Source organism: Frankliniella occidentalis, unplaced genomic scaffold (genome assembly GCF_000697945.3).
Source record: "Frankliniella occidentalis isolate FOCC.00 unplaced genomic scaffold, Focc_3.1 Scaffold10, whole genome shotgun sequence".
NCBI lineage: Eukaryota > Metazoa > Arthropoda > Insecta > Thysanoptera > Thripidae > Frankliniella > Frankliniella occidentalis.
Genome location: NW_026267140.1, coordinates 2,170,131 through 2,187,444, shown reverse-complemented (window position 1 = coordinate 2,187,444; position 17,314 = coordinate 2,170,131). Strand labels below are relative to the sequence as shown.

The following is a 17,314-nucleotide window of genomic DNA, read 5'->3' as shown; positions in this document are numbered from 1 at the left end:
AAAAAAAAACATGAAAAAAAGAAGACAAAGTCAAGAAAAACAGGAAAAATTGGTGTACGATTGTATTCATATTTAAGGATAGTAGAGGTGGGTTGGGTGGTTATTCAGGTCACTCGGGAACGTCGAGAGCTTTCTCATCCATACGCGCACTTAGGATGGAAGACTTGGGAGGAGCGGAGACATGGAAGAATTTCAGCGGGATTTCAGGGAACTGCGGCCGCGGTCCCCCAGGGGGATACGGTATATGTGTTTGGGGTCGAGGTCGGCACCCCCGCAGCTGCACGTAGCAGAGTTTACAAAAACAGTTTTGCCCCGCCTCGGGGGGACAGCCTGTCGGACAGCTCGCCCTCCCACGCAGCACGCCTGCCGGCCATTGGGCCCTGGGCGCGTGGACCCCACAGCCGGCTGATAGGGAAGGGGCGTTCCGCGTTCTTTCCGCAATTAATGAGTCAAAGTAATTTCCAGAAAATGACTAAACGCAGTTAGCAAAATGACACCTTCTCATCAGTAGTACACGGCGCCTTTATTTACTCAAACATAGCACGCATACGCATACACAAGTTAATCCTCATTGCGAAATCGGGAAATTGCCACGTCACTTCTCTATCTTTCGTGGTGGGCACTTTTGTTAAGAGCGGACAAGCGTCTGCTGTGGGGAGGAGTGAGGAGTGAGCGCTGTGCCTCGAGACCCGGGCGGAGCACGCAACCTACAGGCGCGTCGCACACCGAGGTGTCGCGGGCTTGCCTACCCCGAGCCTCGCAGGATGACGCTCACTCAGCTCGGCGGGGTGGAGCCAGCTTCATGGAGGTCAGCTCGACGTGGGACCGGGAGGGTCGTTGCGGGCGGCGGGGAGGTTGTGGAGAATGTCTGGGGCTGAAGGTGCTCGGCTCACTGCTGCTCGTACGTTGCAGGGGAGGTGGTGGGAATCCTGCTCAGCGGCACCAAACGGCGCAAGGAGGGCCCCGCCGAGCCCGAGGAGCTACCCCCGCCGGAGGGGATCCCGAACACCAAGTTCCGCCACATTGTGCGGCTGTTGGACGAGGCTGACGCCCAGGCCGACGTGTTCGGGCGCTTCCCGAACGTGGACGCGTACGTGGACATCAAGATCCTCTCCGTGCATCCAGACTACCGGGGCCGAGGCATCGCCAAACAACTCATCGATCAAAGCAGGTTCGTCTCGAAATTTCTGAATTCATTCTAGGATGTGCGTTCTCTGGTCTTTGTCGAATATAGCTGCTGGTCTATGACTAAAGTTACTACTTTCCAAGGAAAACATTTTCTCACAATTATGTTATTGGGATATCTTCATGATTTATGACTTGTATATTTTTTTTGCGAATGCCTCAACAAACAGAAAGACGTCACGAATAGATCAAACAGGTCATACTTCAAAATGGTACCTTGTCGGCGTCATTTTTTGACCTAGGTTTGACCTGATTTAGTCTCGCATGAAAGCGTCGATATGACGTATTCGTGATGTTTCGATGTTTGTATGGTGATAGGTGGTGCAAATAAAAAATAACTCACAAATAACACGTCCCTGCGATATGCCTCACGATTTTGTGACGAAAACGTTTTTCCTATGGCTAGTCTGACACCAGGTGACTTTTATTTCGGTCGGCCAGGGAAGTGCATTACAGCGATTCAATCAAATAGATCGCTGATTTATAGTGGTTTGCTTCAGAGTGTCTCAATGGAACAACATAATGCAAATCCAGTCTAAAGCTAGCCTTTCGCTACAGGGAGGTAACGCGGTCCCAGGGCGTCCCCATGGTGCGCTGCGTGTGCACCAGCTACTACACCCACAAGGCCGTGGCGCGGCTGGGTTTTGAGCACGTCCACACCATGCCGTACAAGTCGTTCGTGGACGAGGCGGGCACGCCTGTGTTCCAGACAGAGCCCCCGCATGACAACGTGGAGACCTACGTGGCAAGAGTGTGACTCAGCGGTCCAACTCGACTGGCATTATAGTACAAAGACTGCCTTACCTATATAAGCATACGCGTTGCCTTGAGGAAACTCGTCTGAAGGGTAGAGGGTTTGAAAGCCTCGAGTGTGATTGGCCTCTAGCTTTGCGTTCATGATTCATACACGAGGGAAAAAAAAAAAACAAAGGTGAAATAGGTAACAAATTCCTTACTTATAAAGTGTTGATAATTTCAACTGTCGCTTTAATTTTGCTGTGAATTTATAATACTCAAATGTAATCAAAATTAACTTACTTAAGAAGAATTCAGAGTTTACAAAACGCGGGCACGATTATCACGCTAGGCGTGACAAAAGTTTGCCCAATGGCTGCGTGAGGCTTACGGAGCGTGAAAATCACGTTTGCGTTTTGTGAACTCTCAATTCACACTTATAGTCAAAAGGTGGAGCGGAATGCTCAGAGCGAAGTTGGGGCGAAAGGGGTGGTGGGAAGAGGGGAGGCAGTGCCGCCAGCATCAAACACCACCACCAACACCCACGAGCACGTCCCAACTATGCTCGAGCATTCGTACAGCAAGTTCACCTGAATGTGAATTGTTGTCTATTTAAAACTGTAACCAAACAAAACTTGTATTTGTACTGGAGGGACACATTCCGATGGTTGAAGTAAATTACAACAAAGTAATATGGTTGTACATCTTCAGTTTAATACGTAGGAACGCCAATATGACTAAACTTTCACAATCGAACAAACAATGAAAAACAAATAAGCTCTCAAATATCCCGGTGACTGAGCAATGACACAAGCACAAAAAACATACACAAAAATATTGAAGCTAACTTAAGACACAAAATAATCAGGTAGACATGGACTGGCACAAGAACAAAATACAGTTCAGTCCAATGCTGAATGACTCTCTAACTAAACAGTAGAATATCGGAAAAGACAAACATTCAATGGAAATTTAAAATGCAGCCTTTTGTCTAAGCAGAATTTCAACTATCATCAATAAAATTAAATGCATGTTACATACTTCTGAAAATGCAAAAATAATAATAATTATAACTGTCATTTCTGTCCCATGGTAAGACAAGGAAAAAACCGGAGAATATGAAGATTTTAATTCAAATCATGGAATAAGATTGAAAACCTTTCCAATTTTACTACCTAAGTAAAGTAAGTGATGAAGACTAGTTACTTTTCAAATGACTAGGCTAACCCTTGGTAGTTAGATTTTTGATTGCCTTTCACAATATAAATTCAATTGAACAAGAAGAAAACACAAGATACAACAATGTTAACGTCAAACTACTGTAGAGGTACTTTTTGGCCCCAACTGATGATCACCATGCAAATGAACACAAGGAACTACAATAACTCAGGAAACTGATAGCTGATTCCAAAAGTTGTAAATACTATGGTCTTTGGTATCACTTCCCGTTGAGCCAGTAATGTGGTACATCTCATTACTTTTTAAAACTCACTTGGTAAAACACCCAATCCTCCATAAAGGAGGGAACAAATGCACTATCTTGGGTGAAAGTTACTGAGGGCTGCAGTTTTGAAAACTCACTCTCAAGCATTTCCAGGGAAGTTGGGCTAGAAGCTCCATTAGCCTAAAATACAATGACCAAATTTTAGATTAAAACTTCTACCATAAATCATCATAAGTAAATTTACAATTTTAAAAAAGGAGATGAGACTTACATGGGTCATGTACTTTCCATCAGGTTTCAAAACTTTTAGAGAATTATTAAGAATCAGGCGAATGAAATCCCACACTTCACCCTGAGGAGTTGGAGATATTGGGACATCCGTCAAATCCCCAAACACATAATCGAACTTACGACCCTCTTTAATGTAGTTGTTCAATACTTTAACACAGTCATCAACAATTATCTGCAAGAAGAAAATTAAAAAATTAAATAACAAAAGTAAGTAGAGGCTAATCAAAATATGAATAATAGAAAGATTTCACAAATCACCTCATAGTTACTTCCATTGTAATTGTCCAAGCAATCACCACAGGCACTTCGCATGTACTTCTTACATGCATCCATAACGACTTTGTCCAGCTGAAACACACAAAACGAGAAAGTTATAACAATTGAGAATTGTAGTATTAAGAATAATTATGAAAGCTGCACATTACACAAACCTCCAACATAGTCACAAACTTGGGCTGTTCCTTTAACAGTTCCCACAAAAGAGCACCATCCCCACCACCGAGAATCACAATCTCTTTATCACGATAATCTTCTTTTCCTCGCTGCATGAGTGTCTCTGTGTAGATGAGATCCCGTTCAGAAAGATCTGTAAGTATATAAATAACAATAGACAGGTCCAACAATATTTTCTTTGTTAAGTCTTGAAAGGTCAATGAAGTTACTCACTCTGAAGATCATCAAGAAGAAGAAGGTTTCCGAAGCTTTTTGAATGAACAATTTGAACCTTTTGGTAGGGGGATTTTTCTTCAAATAGCACTTCATCAATGTCATACTCCAGAATTCTTTCATCTGTGAAATACATTCAAGCATTGAAGTATTTAAAACAAAATGTCAGGTTTTGGAAATAGATTTAAAATGTAATGTGAGTAGTAAAAATGCATAAAATATGGTGTACAGTAGTGTAAGATAAAATAAGGTACGGATTGATCATTCCCATAAAAATGCAAATTCTGTGAGCAAAAATTTAACATCCCTACCATGTCTCTTTAAAAAATAATGTGTCAAAAATGGTGGTGTCTTTTTTCAATGTGATGTAATGGCAATTAATGAAATTACCAACAGCATTTGCCTAGGCATAGCTCTAGCAGCAAAAAAGAGAAGAAAGATTATATTTGCAATACTTGCTATCAAAATAAGTGGGAAATGATTGATCACACTAACAACCAAACTAATTAGCATGTATGTACTCTGTACACTGTTGCAGTGTTACATTCCTCATGCACATTATATCCACTCCATTCACCTCACACGCACTTGTTAGACAGAGGTTTCACCTTTGCTGAAATTTGCTCACTGTGGAGGCAGCCCTACGGTATTTAACTTACCAGAGGTTATGAAGTATCGATCCACAGTACCTCTCTTGATTGCTGGTAACCTGTGGCTTTTCTTGCTCTGCAGTTTATCACTCAAAACCTCTTGGAGATTACCAGACAACTGGAAAATAATTAAGTAGCAAAAATAACAGCCAACTCCGACATGGAGCTCTAAAGCAAAGGGTAGAAGTGCTAGTGATGATGTAAATTAATGTGATTTATTAGAAAACTAAACTACCTGCAAAAAGGATTAACATGGAAACAAAGCCAACCTGGTGGTAGTACCTAATAATAATAGTAATAAATAAGTGGTTTGATAAATGGAAGATAATAAAATAAACTTTGACCAAAGTAGGCTAATAGATCTGGGATGATGAATGATGTCTTTCAAAACTCTAACCAATATACTTTCACCAATATCACACAGAAGTTTTGTTCCAGCACACCATATGCTTACCATCACTAACACTATTTTCTTGGAAAACTATAAGGGCTCTAATAAAGCTGTTAGTGCAAAACACAGCAGGCACATTCAACAGACCAAATATTATATTTACGATCCACAACATTTTGTTTACTGTATTGTTTTAAAAGGGTTAAAGTTACACTAAAAATCAAAATGAATTATGAGCTTTGTAAAAGATACTTGTAAAAAAAGTAAATTTGAGGTCAGAGGAAGAAATTTGAAAGTTCTCTTTTAGAGTTTTGACTCCTTGGTTTGTATATGTACAGAAAACAGACACTGAAGTGTTGTGCAGTGCCTAGTATGTCTGGTTAAGCATGGAGCAGAGCTATGCTGTGCTACCATCCTACACCACATGCTTGGGTGCCTCCTCCTGAATTACCTGAGGAGGTAAGGTACACATCAAAGGGAGCACCACGACGTATGGGAGGGAACATCTTACTGCGATTGGATCTGAGAGCGCATTGCACACTTGACTCCAGCAATCGACCCTCCTGAAAGGAATGGTCAATGAGTTTCTCAGATCACAACCAAATCTAATGAAATCTTCCTCCATAAATGATGGAAAGAGCCCTACACCAATACTTTTTTTTTTATCATCCACAGAGAGAACTTATAAAATAACACTATATCAAACCAAAATCATATTAAAATTCTCTGAAAAATAAAATTGATTCCGTATTTTCTTCCCACTATACTGCCAAGCAAACCATAAAACATTAACTTGAACAAACAAATACCTCTATATTTATGAAGAGACTGATAATACATACCTCGTAATTAAACAAAGGTGGTTCTTCCTCACCCTTGAAATATTCTATATTTATAGAGATCAATCCTTCCACAAAACCACGAACAGTTATAAATACACCTCTATCAGCAGTCAGTACTTGTAAAAATCCTCCTGGCATCTCCATAAAATGTTTCTTAGAAGAATTACGAATGAACTCATTGAGAGCTGCTTCTATGTTCATTAATGCAAGGTCTCTCTTATGACGATCAGCCACAACCTCTTTGTCGACGGTGAAATCCAAAAGAATTGTGTTCACAGTCATGTTGAAACCTAGAGGAAAACAGAATGAAGGAAATTAAGAAAGACAGAACACTCTAACTCTGTTTTTCATCACTAAAAGGAGACGTGGGATGAAAATCCGTCGAATAACTTCAAAATTTTGACAGCTATAGAACCCATTAAAAGATCAGTGAACACAATGTTAAATATCAAGAAACTCTTGAAAAATGTTTAATTTTCAACTCAAGATCAATTTTGGGGTTAGGAAAAATCAATCGTCAAACGATAACTGAATCCGCGTTTGCACAACTGTCAAGGCATTTAACAACAAATAGTGAATAGTAAACTTACAGTATACAAATTTCTTGCAAAGATAATCCCTGAAAATGCGTTGAAAATGAAAAATATATGCTTAATCGCTCCTTTAACACACCAGCAGACAAGAACTGAAACCTAGCATCGCCAATGGCGCCGGTGAAGAGGTATGAAAATGGGAGTTAGGAGCTAGACAAGAACACGATTTGAGAGCAAAAAGTGTGGCAATTGTTAGTAATTGAAACGTGCCGCATTATTTTTAACAGCGTCTGCAAGAAGACATATGAAGCTTACCAAAAATGATGTCGTAGATCGTAAAGATAACTTCCCTCTTCTCTTCTCTTTCCTTTCCTCTCCCCTCCCCGATCTGATCTCATTGGACGCCCACAATCACAATCTAGGCGCGCTTTCGGTCTCACCGAAAGACCGAAAGCTGCCAGAGTTGCAGGGTTGGAGTCGTATTCATAAACAATTCCTTCTTCCCACTAATATGGAATCGGCCTGCTCAATTTAATAAATAATCACACAGTTCAGACAACTACTTTAAAATGATGGTATTAGTCTCTGTTTAACGAGAAACCGTAATAAATCTTTCAGTTTCGCTCATACGAATATCAGAGTATAGAATTAACAGAACCTACAACAGCTTTTTTCCAAATAAACTATTTGCTGGCGAATTACTCAACGAAGTGAAACCATTGAAAATAACTAAAAAGAATGTCAAACATCATTGGGCATGTCATCTGAGTTACTCGCTGAGAGTGATAATCTCCGCTCGGCCGCGCCGTTCTCGCATGATTAACAAACAGAGAACAGTTTGAATGCTTTGATAAGTATAGAAGTATGCAATTTGTGTAAGCGATGTAGAATTGAGGCTTCAAAATGAGGAGAGCGATGAGAGGGAAGTGCGAGAAGTGCGTCTAGAGCTAGAGGGAAGACAAGCAGAGAGCCCCCCCCCCCTTCCCCTCTGATTTTTTCGGATTGCCTGGAGTGTCATTGAAATAACTCATTGGAGTTTTGCTGTCCATACAGTCACTTTTGAGACGGACAATGTCACGTATAAATTGTGTCAAATATTTTAACAATTTTATGTACGAACCCGTACGAACGTGTTTGCGCTTGCGCGAGCCCAGTGAAAATGTCTACGGGGCCGTGCCTTCACTCTGACGTAACGAAAGGCATTGTGGGATAGCTAATTAAGGTGCACTGTGCAGTGAATTTTTATCAAAATCGACCTTCATGGCCGTCAAGAAAATCTTATGTTTAGCTGTTTTTCCAAGTGTTTTTCTATGCAGTTAATACTCGCTTCAGTTTCTTGAGTCATTTGAGGACCGTGTTTGCAAGGTTTTTGAGGGGTTGCTGGTTTGCTGCTGCCAATGTTCACTGGAACGGTGAAGGTGACGATATGCCAGGCTTCAGGGTTGAGACCGACCGACTTCCAAAAACGACATAATATGACATTTGGCAAGCCCGATGATCAACCTATAGACCCATACGTGGCCATAGATGTCGACGAGAATCATTTGGATCGGTCTACGACCAAACCAAAGACTTTTGATCCAGTATGGGGAGAGTCATTTTCGCACGACGTGCAGAGCGCTGTGAACCTCGGGCTCACAGTGTTTCACGATGCTGCGATCCCTCCAGACGATTTCGTGGCCAACTGCACCATCCCTTTCGAAGATCTTCTTCAAAGAGACAAAGACGCCTCGGACTTTTGGGTAAGGATAGTCGTGTATTGCCTGTCAGAATGTAGGGTAAGAGGTTGTGTGGTCTAGGCTGGGTCTTGGCCAGTTGTGTTTACATGTGACTCAAGACTGACAAGTGCACTAGCAGAAGACGCATTCCACCTCTTTGGAATACTGTATAGTTCTTCTGCTAGAAGCTGTCTTTCTAGTTTTCATTGATTCTACAACTTTTAGTTAAAATGTTTGGTTTTTCTGTTTTTTCTGAGAAATTTTGTGGGTCAGAGGGTCCCAAAACCCACCTTCTCCAAATACTGCCTTTTATTTTAAAATCCCTAACTTGAACTTTATAGAGATCTTTTCTGTGGTTTCCAAGTGTAAATTTTTATTTCACTAATGTCCTTTTTTGTAAACTGTTTGATGAATACATTTTTGGAGTCAGAATCAACATGTTTGCTGGATTGGCATATTATGTACTCTCTATTTCATGTGATAATGTAGTACTGCAGATTCCATAGAAAATTGTTTACGGCATTTAAAATGTTCCCATGAGATTAAATTAATAACTTTATTGTTCCCCATGAGGAAAATCTTTAGTGACTAGATTACATTATTAAGTGCATTAAATGATGGCTGTTTCTAACTTTCAGGTCGATTTAGAACCTCAAGGAAGACTGCGGTTACAAATCGATTTAAAATGGGCTGCTCAAGGTACAATACTGGTTGTGAGTTTTTTACTTCCCAAAACTTCTCATCTACCTTTAACTGATTTGTGTACTATTTTCTCTGTAGAACCTCAAACACAGAAGCCAAGGGAGTTCAAGGAGCGCCAAGGTTTCAACAGGAGACGAGGTGCTATGCGGAGACGTGTACACCAGTTCAATGGACACAAGTTTATGGCCACATTTTTGAGACAACCTACATTTTGTTCTCACTGCCGTGATTTTATATGGTGCATATTTTTTGTTTACCTGTGTAGTTGTTATAGTGACGTTTTTATCCTATTTCTGCAGTTGTTTCCACATCTTTGTTTTTTCTAACTCTGTTTTGTAATTTTTTTAGGGGTCTTGGCAAACAGGGATATCAATGTCAAGGTACATTTTTTTTACCCTATGTATATTTTTTTTAAATTAATTTGAGAACCTCTCTTTTACCTAACAGGTATGTTTAATGAACACTTTATTTTTCAGTCTGCACATGTGTAGTGCATAAACGTTGCCATAACCAGGTGTTGACAAAATGCCCTGGCCTTAAAGATAGTACACAAGACGAGGTGAGGGTGGTTCAGGTGCAGCATCGTCGTAGCACCCACCCCACACACAAGGTAGAACCACCTCTATGGTTACATCTGGTCATCAGGTGGTGGTTGTACTGGTGGTGGTTTGGGTGGTTGCATGTGGTGTTCTGTGTTGTTCTGCATGAGCTTCATTTACAATTTGTAGTAGATTTTGTTATCAATAAGCATAACAGTCTTAGAGATTAATTGCTTTTATTGTTTAATTTTTATCTTCTATTAATGATATTGCAGCCACATACAGATTATAAAGTTAACACTGAGACTTATGAGGCTGCTGAGCACAAACTGTTTCATTTCATTTAATGTACTTCAGTTATCACAGTTGGATTTTTTCCCAGACTTTTTTTGAATTACATATGCATCAGACAGTTTTGTTTATCCACTGTTTTGTTTTACATCTTTACATGAATGTTTTACCTGGTGTAGAGTAGTGATGGTTCAACTGATTCTTCAAGACAAATTCTTCTTGCATGTGTGTGAAGTACAAGAATTTGCGCAGAACTGTGGCTATGTCACCTAATGTTAAGTTGACTGCATGAAAATGAACCCAAGAAGCCTGTGCAGCGGGTTAGTAGCCCGTAGTAGTAATCTTCTATAGATAGATGTGCTTTTTACCTGTATTATGTTAACTTGCTATGTCCAGACAAATTTATTACTATGCTTCAAGGTTCAAGCAATAGTTTGTAGCTTTCTACCATTTATTGGATGTTCAGGAAAAGCATTGGTCATTTTTATTAGTTTAAATACTGATTTGTTACTTTGTCTACAGGCTGCACAAGGGACACAAGGCCAGCGATTTAATGTAAATGTACCCCATCGTTTTGTGACACACAGTTTTAAACGTTTTACATTTTGTGATCATTGTGGGTCCCTACTCTATGGTCTGATAAGGCAGGGACTTCAATGTGAAGGTAAGAAATTAAAAATGCATTCCAAGTATACTATTTATAAAATGTGAAAACATGTGCAAATTGTGCTAAAATTTTATCTTGTAGCTTGTAAACTGAATGTTCACAAACGCTGCGAGAAAAATGTTGCAAACAACTGTGGCATCAACCCAAAGCAAATGGCCCAATTACTTTCACAAATGGGTATTTCCACCGACAAATTGGCTCCTAGACGCTCCAAGTGTACAACTCAACCTGGTGCTGCTGGAGGTGGCTCAGGAAGTGATCGTCCAGGTAGTGGAGGTGCTCTTGCTCCACTATCTGATGAAGGTGGTACTGATGATGATGAAGTTACTATGAGGCTTGCTGCTCAGATGGCAATGGAAGAGAAAATGCGTGAAAAGACAAAAGACCTTGAACAACCAGAGAAAGGTCAGTTTCAACTTAAATTAACCATTAAAATTGTAACTACTACCTTGTTTCATCTTTCACCACCCTAATTACAATTACATTTTCTAAAGGGCGGCCAGCAAATACGCTACCAGATTCCACAGAAAAAGCGAGTGGTGGTAAAGGGAAAGTAGGCCTTGAAGATTTCCATTTTATTAAAGTTCTTGGGAAAGGTAGTTTTGGTAAGGTCATGCTTGGTGAGAAAAGAGGCACTGATGAAGTCTATGCTGTCAAGGTATGTCACAAACTCTTGAGTTTTATACTAGTACACTTTAAGCTCAAATTTTGTATTTTTCACCAACTTTTTCTTTTGTAGGTGCTCAAAAAGGATGTAATCATTCAAGACGAAGATGTTGATTGTACTATGACAGAGAAACGTATTTTGGCGCTGGCCGCCAAGCATCCATTTCTTACAGCACTTCATTCCTGTTTTCAAACCAAGGTGAGTTAGCCATGAATTTCTCCAAATTTGATTACTTTACAAGTATTGGTATCATATATGCCTCTCCTTCGTTCTGCACTTAGGATCGTCTTTTTTTTGTGATGGAATATGTCAATGGTGGAGATTTGATGTTTCAAATTCAAAGAGCAAGGAAGTTTGATGAGCCCCGAGCACGTTTCTATGCTGCTGAAGTTACACTCGCACTTCAGTTTCTTCATCGTCATGGCGTTGTGTACAGGTAATGTCAAATGAGGAAACGTGTACAAATTGAAACTGAAATCTGGTAACCTTTCAGTTTAACAATAATGTCCTTTTCTGTACAGAGACTTGAAACTTGACAACATTTTATTGGACAATGAAGGGCACTGCAAACTTGCTGATTTTGGTATGTGCAAGGAAGGAATCATTGATGGTGTCACAACCACAACATTTTGTGGAACTCCTGACTATATAGCTCCTGAGGTAACTTTAGGCGTTCAATACGGACAATTTTTAAGTTAATGAGTCATAGCCTAGGTATAAAAAAAATAATTCTTTTTTATTGTTTACTTTATTTCTACCTCTAGATTCTCCAAGAATTGGATTATGGCCCCAGTGTTGACTGGTGGGCTTTAGGCGTGTTGATGTATGAAATGATGGCGGGACAACCACCTTTTGAAGCTGACAATGAGGACGATTTGTTTGAGTCAATATTGCATGATGATGTTTTGTATCCAGTTTGGCTCAGCAAAGAGGCTGTATCAATACTTAAAGGGGTAAGAAACAAACATATACAGGTCCTTTCTAGTGTATCTTTACAACAAATCTTATTTTGTTTTTTTTTTTCAAATTGTTCTAATTTTTTTTCCTATACTGCTTTTTTTAACTAGTTCATGACGAAGAATCCAGCTAAACGACTAGGATGTGTAGCATCTCAAGGTACTGAAGCTGCCATCCGAACCCATCCATTCTTTAGAGATATGGATTGGGAGGCTTTGGAATGCAGACGAGTCAAGCCACCCTTTAAACCAAAGATTGTAAGTATTCAACTGTGCCTATCTTTAAAACAACTTAATTGTTCAAATTGATAGGTCTTGTTTTCTTGAAATTCCCCACTAATTACAAGCTTTTTGTACCTTTTCAGAAAAACAAGAAAGATGCCCTCAACTTTGATACCGAATTTACTAAGGAGGAGCCTGTTCTTACACCAATCAATGCTGATGTTGTTCGGTCGATCAATCAAGACGAGTTTAAGGGCTTCTCTTTTGTTAATCCTGATTTCAATCCAGGACGCTTTCAGTCAACACCAGCCTAGTTTTGTTTTAACAAGCTGATTGCCTTTCACTATTTTTGTGATGCTGACCAATGCTTGTCTGTTTGAGAGCAGTCATTGTCAGTGATTTCACAGCCTGCCATGTGCGTACGTTGGTAGCACATGTCTGCTTCTGACTTGCGTAAAGTAGTGCTCCTGTCACTGACATAGTTGCTTAAATAAACACCAGGCCTGTGGCAGGGCATTATTATGTTAAAACTCATTCCCAGTATTGAGTCATTATTTCTCAAGGAATGTTTGTCCAACTGGTTTTGGGTTTAAATCTTTCTCCAGAAGATCTGCTAGCAAGGCACTTATTACTCTTACATACCTCTATTACTGTGTGACTGACTATGCCACGTGGCATGCATTGTTGGTGCTATTGGGTACTTACAGGGTATTCTCTTATGAAACTCTGCTGTACCTTTTCTTTTATTTAATTCTTTTTTTCCCCCATAAGTCATTCAAATTTTGAGGATTGTCAGAGTTTAGTGTCCTGCCATCAGATCTGTCTGTTAGGTGGGCATGACTTATCAGAGCCTTCCAAAGTGTTGTTTGATGCCTAACTTAGAGTAGGTAGAGGATTGAACCTGCCTTTGGTTACCTAAACCCTGCTTGAAGTATCTCCTGTAACTCCACCTGGTGTTTTAGTGTTTTGGTGTTACCATCCGCTAGTAAGTGTAGTTTGGAAGGGAAAAGTTTTAAAATTTAAACTAAGGAAGCGTATTCCTGTTATCGTGCTCCACCTATTAGGTATGCATTTAAAACTGCAAGAAAATATTCAATATAGAAATTAAGTGCTTACAAGATCACAAATGTTCATTTTGAATTTTTTCATTTTGTCTTATGAAAGTGTCTGTAAGGTCCTTTTTCATAGAACATTCTGACTTCATAGACTTTGCAAAGATTTCAAGTCAGTCTTGTTGTATGATCCAGTAAATATGTATTGTTTGAATTGTACATGCTGTGTAGTTTAGCATAGTAATGTGTAGTATAGATTATATTAGGTTTATCAGCAGAAGCAGAGAGTTGGGGCGTTGACTGACTCGCCCAAGATACGCGCACAAGACACTATATAGTACTGATATGATAAGATGCTACATACCTACCTAATGTAAGTACTGTATACTTATATAGGTGTTCGACCAGACATTTGGGCACCATGAAATATGTCTGATTTGCACGGTTCTAAGCTTCCAATATGGGAAAAGAAGAGGCCTACCCTACTGGGATTTCCCCACTCCGTTTGTACTGTTAGGTCTTGGGTGTTACGGGTGTTTGTTATTAAGTGACATAACAACTTAATTCTGGGTTAGTTGTGTCCTCAGTCTAGCAGTATGCATCATAATCTTTGATTGTTTGAGAAAAATATGAAAAAGTTCATCATATAATTCTGTATTAATTTATTTGTTAATACACAGTTTTAGATCTTTGTATAAATATTTAAAAAAAAACCTTCATAATGCATTTTCATCTATCATTATTTATGATAATGATTATTCAATAGTTAATGTGATCTAAATGTATTGATGTGGTAAACACATTTCTGTTGTTTCATTTTTATGTTTTTGTTTATATTAGTTTTATTAGAACTGGACGTTGTCTGGCTGTTTCTCTAGTCAACAGTACTGGTCAACTGATGCTTCCTGTTTAGCTGTGAGTTGTGCTATGGCAGATTTATTGTTTTCAAATGATTTTGTTATTTATTTGTGTGACCAATCACAAATTGTTTTTCCATTTTGTTTATTGATCTGATGTGTTTGGTCTTGACTGCTGGTTGTTTTGGAACTAGTGAGTCCATGTGCTGTTGCATGTTTTGCTTGGTACATTTGTATGTAAATAAGGGCTTGTAAGTTCCATTATTATTATGTTTCTCATCAGTCAGCCTTCTGTTTTATTTTAATCTCTCATTGCAGTTGTAAATGTTTGCTGCTCTTTGACAATCCCAGTTCTGTGCATGAGTTTTACTCAGTATCTTGTGGACCGAAGGATTTCTTCTCCTCTTTGAAGGTGTGTTTTGTAGGCAAGCCTTTATTTACAATACCATCTTGATGAGAATCTCTCGAGTATCAGACGAAATAGCTGACATTTCCATGTCCTCATTTACTGTCATGTTTTTTACACCCTGTTCTTACATAATTCATCTCAGAGAGCTAAAAAGGGCTGGAAGCTAGTCTGCGCTGTTGCTTGCCAGTGGGTAGTTACTTTCATCTGATTGTGCCTAGGGAGGGATGCATGTTTAAGTAACTACTCACGGGCAGGACTAATTTATCAACTGATGGGCGTTGTGATCATGTACAACAGCTGAGCTGCGGCCTCTTTTACCTGTTAATTGTCTGCAGTGCAACCTTTTTTTTATTACCCTAATTCTAAACTAACTTGTCATTTGCTGTCACAATTCTTAGTTCTAAGCTCCATGCTGCCTGTGCATGCTCAGCTAAATGTGCAGCACACGCTCTAAGTTGGGGGGAAATAAATTCATTAACTTTATTTTTTCCAAATGTGTTAATGAAAAATAGTTCTTTACTGCCACAGGCTATCATGTGATGAATTTTTTAATGATTCTACCAAACCAAAACTTTGCATGTATAGTTATAATATTGCAAACCCATTTTAATTTATTCTCCTGTTCTTCTAATGTGGAATCTTAATAGTGCCATAGGGTTGATACAAAAGTTCATAGTCTACAGAGCATATTTGGGAGTGGAAAAGTCCAGTGCAGCTTGGTTTGGCTGCTTCATTAAATGTGATATTAACCTAGACGTTTTCATATGAAGATTCACTGTTCATCCTTCTAGCTTGGTTTGCTATTTATTTTTTTGTAGTTTTGTCTGTTTTGATGTTAAAGATAGACATACAATCTTTTATTAGATCTTAAGGTAACCCAAGCATTTATGGATAGTTTCTATTCTACTTAATATTAGAATATGAACTTTTTGGTCAACCCTAGTTAGATATCAGCCTAGCTGAAACTAATTACGATAAAGTTCTAGTCAGTTCTGTGGACATTATATACTGTTACACTGCAGAACAATCTTCCTGATGCATGCACATCAGCACATCTTGTATTTTTTGTTCCTAAGGATTTATATTTTATATGAGGGCGTAGAGCAATAACTTGTTATGCATATGAGATTTCCTGAGTATATGGTTGATTTTTTACGTCCCCAATATAGATTTCGTGACAGGGTTAAGTTTCTGGTAAGCATTCACAGGTTAATTTGAACATGCTAGGCTAATGATGTTGCATTTTCATTGTAAGTCTATGTGTGCTCTCAAAGTTTGAAGTATTCTTTCTAATTTTAGTTTAGAGCAAATTGTGGTCTTTTGCTCACTTACCTAACTTTGGTCTTTTTCCTGGACTGATTGCACCATTTAAGTATTGGTAGCATCATTACTGTTGGTTTTCCTGACTTGAAGCATTCATTTTTACCTTCTGTTATTCATAATTATTTGTGATTACCAGTCCAGTTAGTCTATTGCAGTCTTCATCATGTATGCTTTGTATTGTAACTAAGGTCGCATATCTATTAGGCATTTCCTCTCCTTTAATTTGATATTTCGACACCTGCTTTGCATTTTGCAGAGCTTTCAGTTGTCCATATGATATGTGCATGTACACATGTGTGGTAGTCTCCTGTACTAGAAAGTGGAAGTTTGCTACTGGTGTGCTTGATTACTGGTATTGAATGTGAATGAGAAATCAGTTTTAGTAGGAGACTATTTGTCTTGTTTTTCGTGATTAACCACATGACAAATTACTTGCAAGGCACTGTGCCAGTTGCAAACCATTGTAAATTTTTCATGTGATGCTGTTGTGAGATGGTTAGTATCTATCACAAAAGTGAAGGACAGTTTTCAATTGAATTGCTTCTGTTGGATTGCCAGATGTCAATTGCATCATTTGGTGTTACTTATATGCATATATTTGTCGTCCAGGTACAATTTTTCACAGCATATGTTTCTCTTTATAGTCTCAAAAGAATTTGTTTTAAACAATACATCACCTAATTTTATTTACTTCTGCTTTCTATTGTCATTTGATCATGGGCTTCAAAACTGGCTTGACATGATTTCTTGTGTTAACCTTTCCTGGATTGAATCTCTTATTTTTACCGATGAAAATATTTTGTTGATCAATGTTATTTTCAATTTTTTTTTAAACTGTTGTGCAAATGTCAGTTACTGGCTGTTGTATTTCTCAATTACAATGTTTTTGGTATTATTGTTTCTATTGCCTAGTTGGCTGTATTGTTAGTCCAAGTGACATTAAAGTATTATTTATTTGTTTGTTTTTTGTTTTTGTTTTTAGAAAAAAATGTCTAGTGTTGTGTTCCTTTCTTTTGAAAGGTACCTGTATTTTCTTTACAGTAGAGGAAGCAACTCTATTGCCTTCCATTGAAGTTCAGAATCATGTTTTTATTAAAGTGTTGAGAATTACTGTCAACTTAGTGATAAATTAGCTATTAGTTTGGGCATATGTCTTTGAGTTGAAATTTGGCTC

The 17,314-nt window shown here is 38.8% G+C and overlaps 3 protein-coding genes across 9 annotated transcripts; 2 read left to right on the top strand and 1 right to left on the bottom strand.

The window, feature by feature from the left end:
* Positions 1 to 912: 912 nt before the first annotated feature.
* LOC113212709 (arylalkylamine N-acetyltransferase 1-like) lies at positions 913 to 2,612 on the top strand (the record flags this gene model as incomplete). The annotated part of the gene is given in 2 exon segments (XM_052277451.1): positions 913 to 1,171; positions 1,744 to 2,612. Coding segments are annotated over 2 exon segments (458 nt in total), but the record flags the coding sequence as incomplete, so codon positions are not given.
* LOC113212513 (spermine synthase) lies at positions 2,613 to 7,196 on the bottom strand. 4 transcript variants are annotated; one of them, XM_026431243.2, is made up of 8 exons: positions 7,053 to 7,196; positions 6,205 to 6,494; positions 5,814 to 5,925; positions 4,322 to 4,444; positions 4,087 to 4,241; positions 3,914 to 4,003; positions 3,636 to 3,827; positions 2,613 to 3,544 (listed from the first exon to the last, which is right to left on the bottom strand). In XM_026431243.2, exons 2-8 carry the CDS (start codon positions 6,484 to 6,486, stop codon positions 3,395 to 3,397), a joined length of 1,104 nt encoding a protein of 367 aa, XP_026287028.1. In that variant the 5' UTR covers positions 6,487 to 6,494; positions 7,053 to 7,196; the 3' UTR covers positions 2,613 to 3,394. The 4 variants fall into 4 exon arrangements, with proteins under 4 accessions (XP_026287028.1, XP_026287045.1, XP_026287037.1 ...); XM_026431260.2 differs by lacking the exon at positions 5,814 to 5,925 and adding an exon at positions 4,981 to 5,089; XM_026431252.2 differs by lacking the exon at positions 7,053 to 7,196 and adding an exon at positions 6,795 to 7,023.
* A 736-nt stretch (positions 7,197 to 7,932) lies between these two features.
* On the top strand, positions 7,933 to 17,114 carry LOC113212846 (protein kinase C). Of its 4 annotated transcripts, none has more exons than XM_052277448.1 (14): positions 7,934 to 8,479; positions 9,094 to 9,154; positions 9,236 to 9,395; positions 9,506 to 9,537; positions 9,634 to 9,716; positions 10,510 to 10,651; positions 10,736 to 11,059; positions 11,149 to 11,312; positions 11,394 to 11,519; positions 11,603 to 11,757; positions 11,843 to 11,981; positions 12,086 to 12,274; positions 12,389 to 12,535; positions 12,643 to 17,114. In XM_052277448.1, the coding sequence occupies exons 1-14, from the start codon at positions 8,135 to 8,137 to the stop codon at positions 12,811 to 12,813; spliced, it is 2,238 nt and encodes a 745-aa protein (XP_052133408.1). In that variant the 5' UTR covers positions 7,934 to 8,134; the 3' UTR covers positions 12,814 to 17,114. The 4 variants fall into 4 exon arrangements, with proteins under 4 accessions (XP_026287474.1, XP_026287466.1, XP_052133408.1 ...); XM_026431697.2 differs by having other exon boundaries at positions 9,634 to 9,767; XM_026431689.2 differs by having other exon boundaries at positions 7,933 to 8,479; positions 9,094 to 9,395.
* Positions 17,115 to 17,314: the final 200 nt, after the last annotated feature.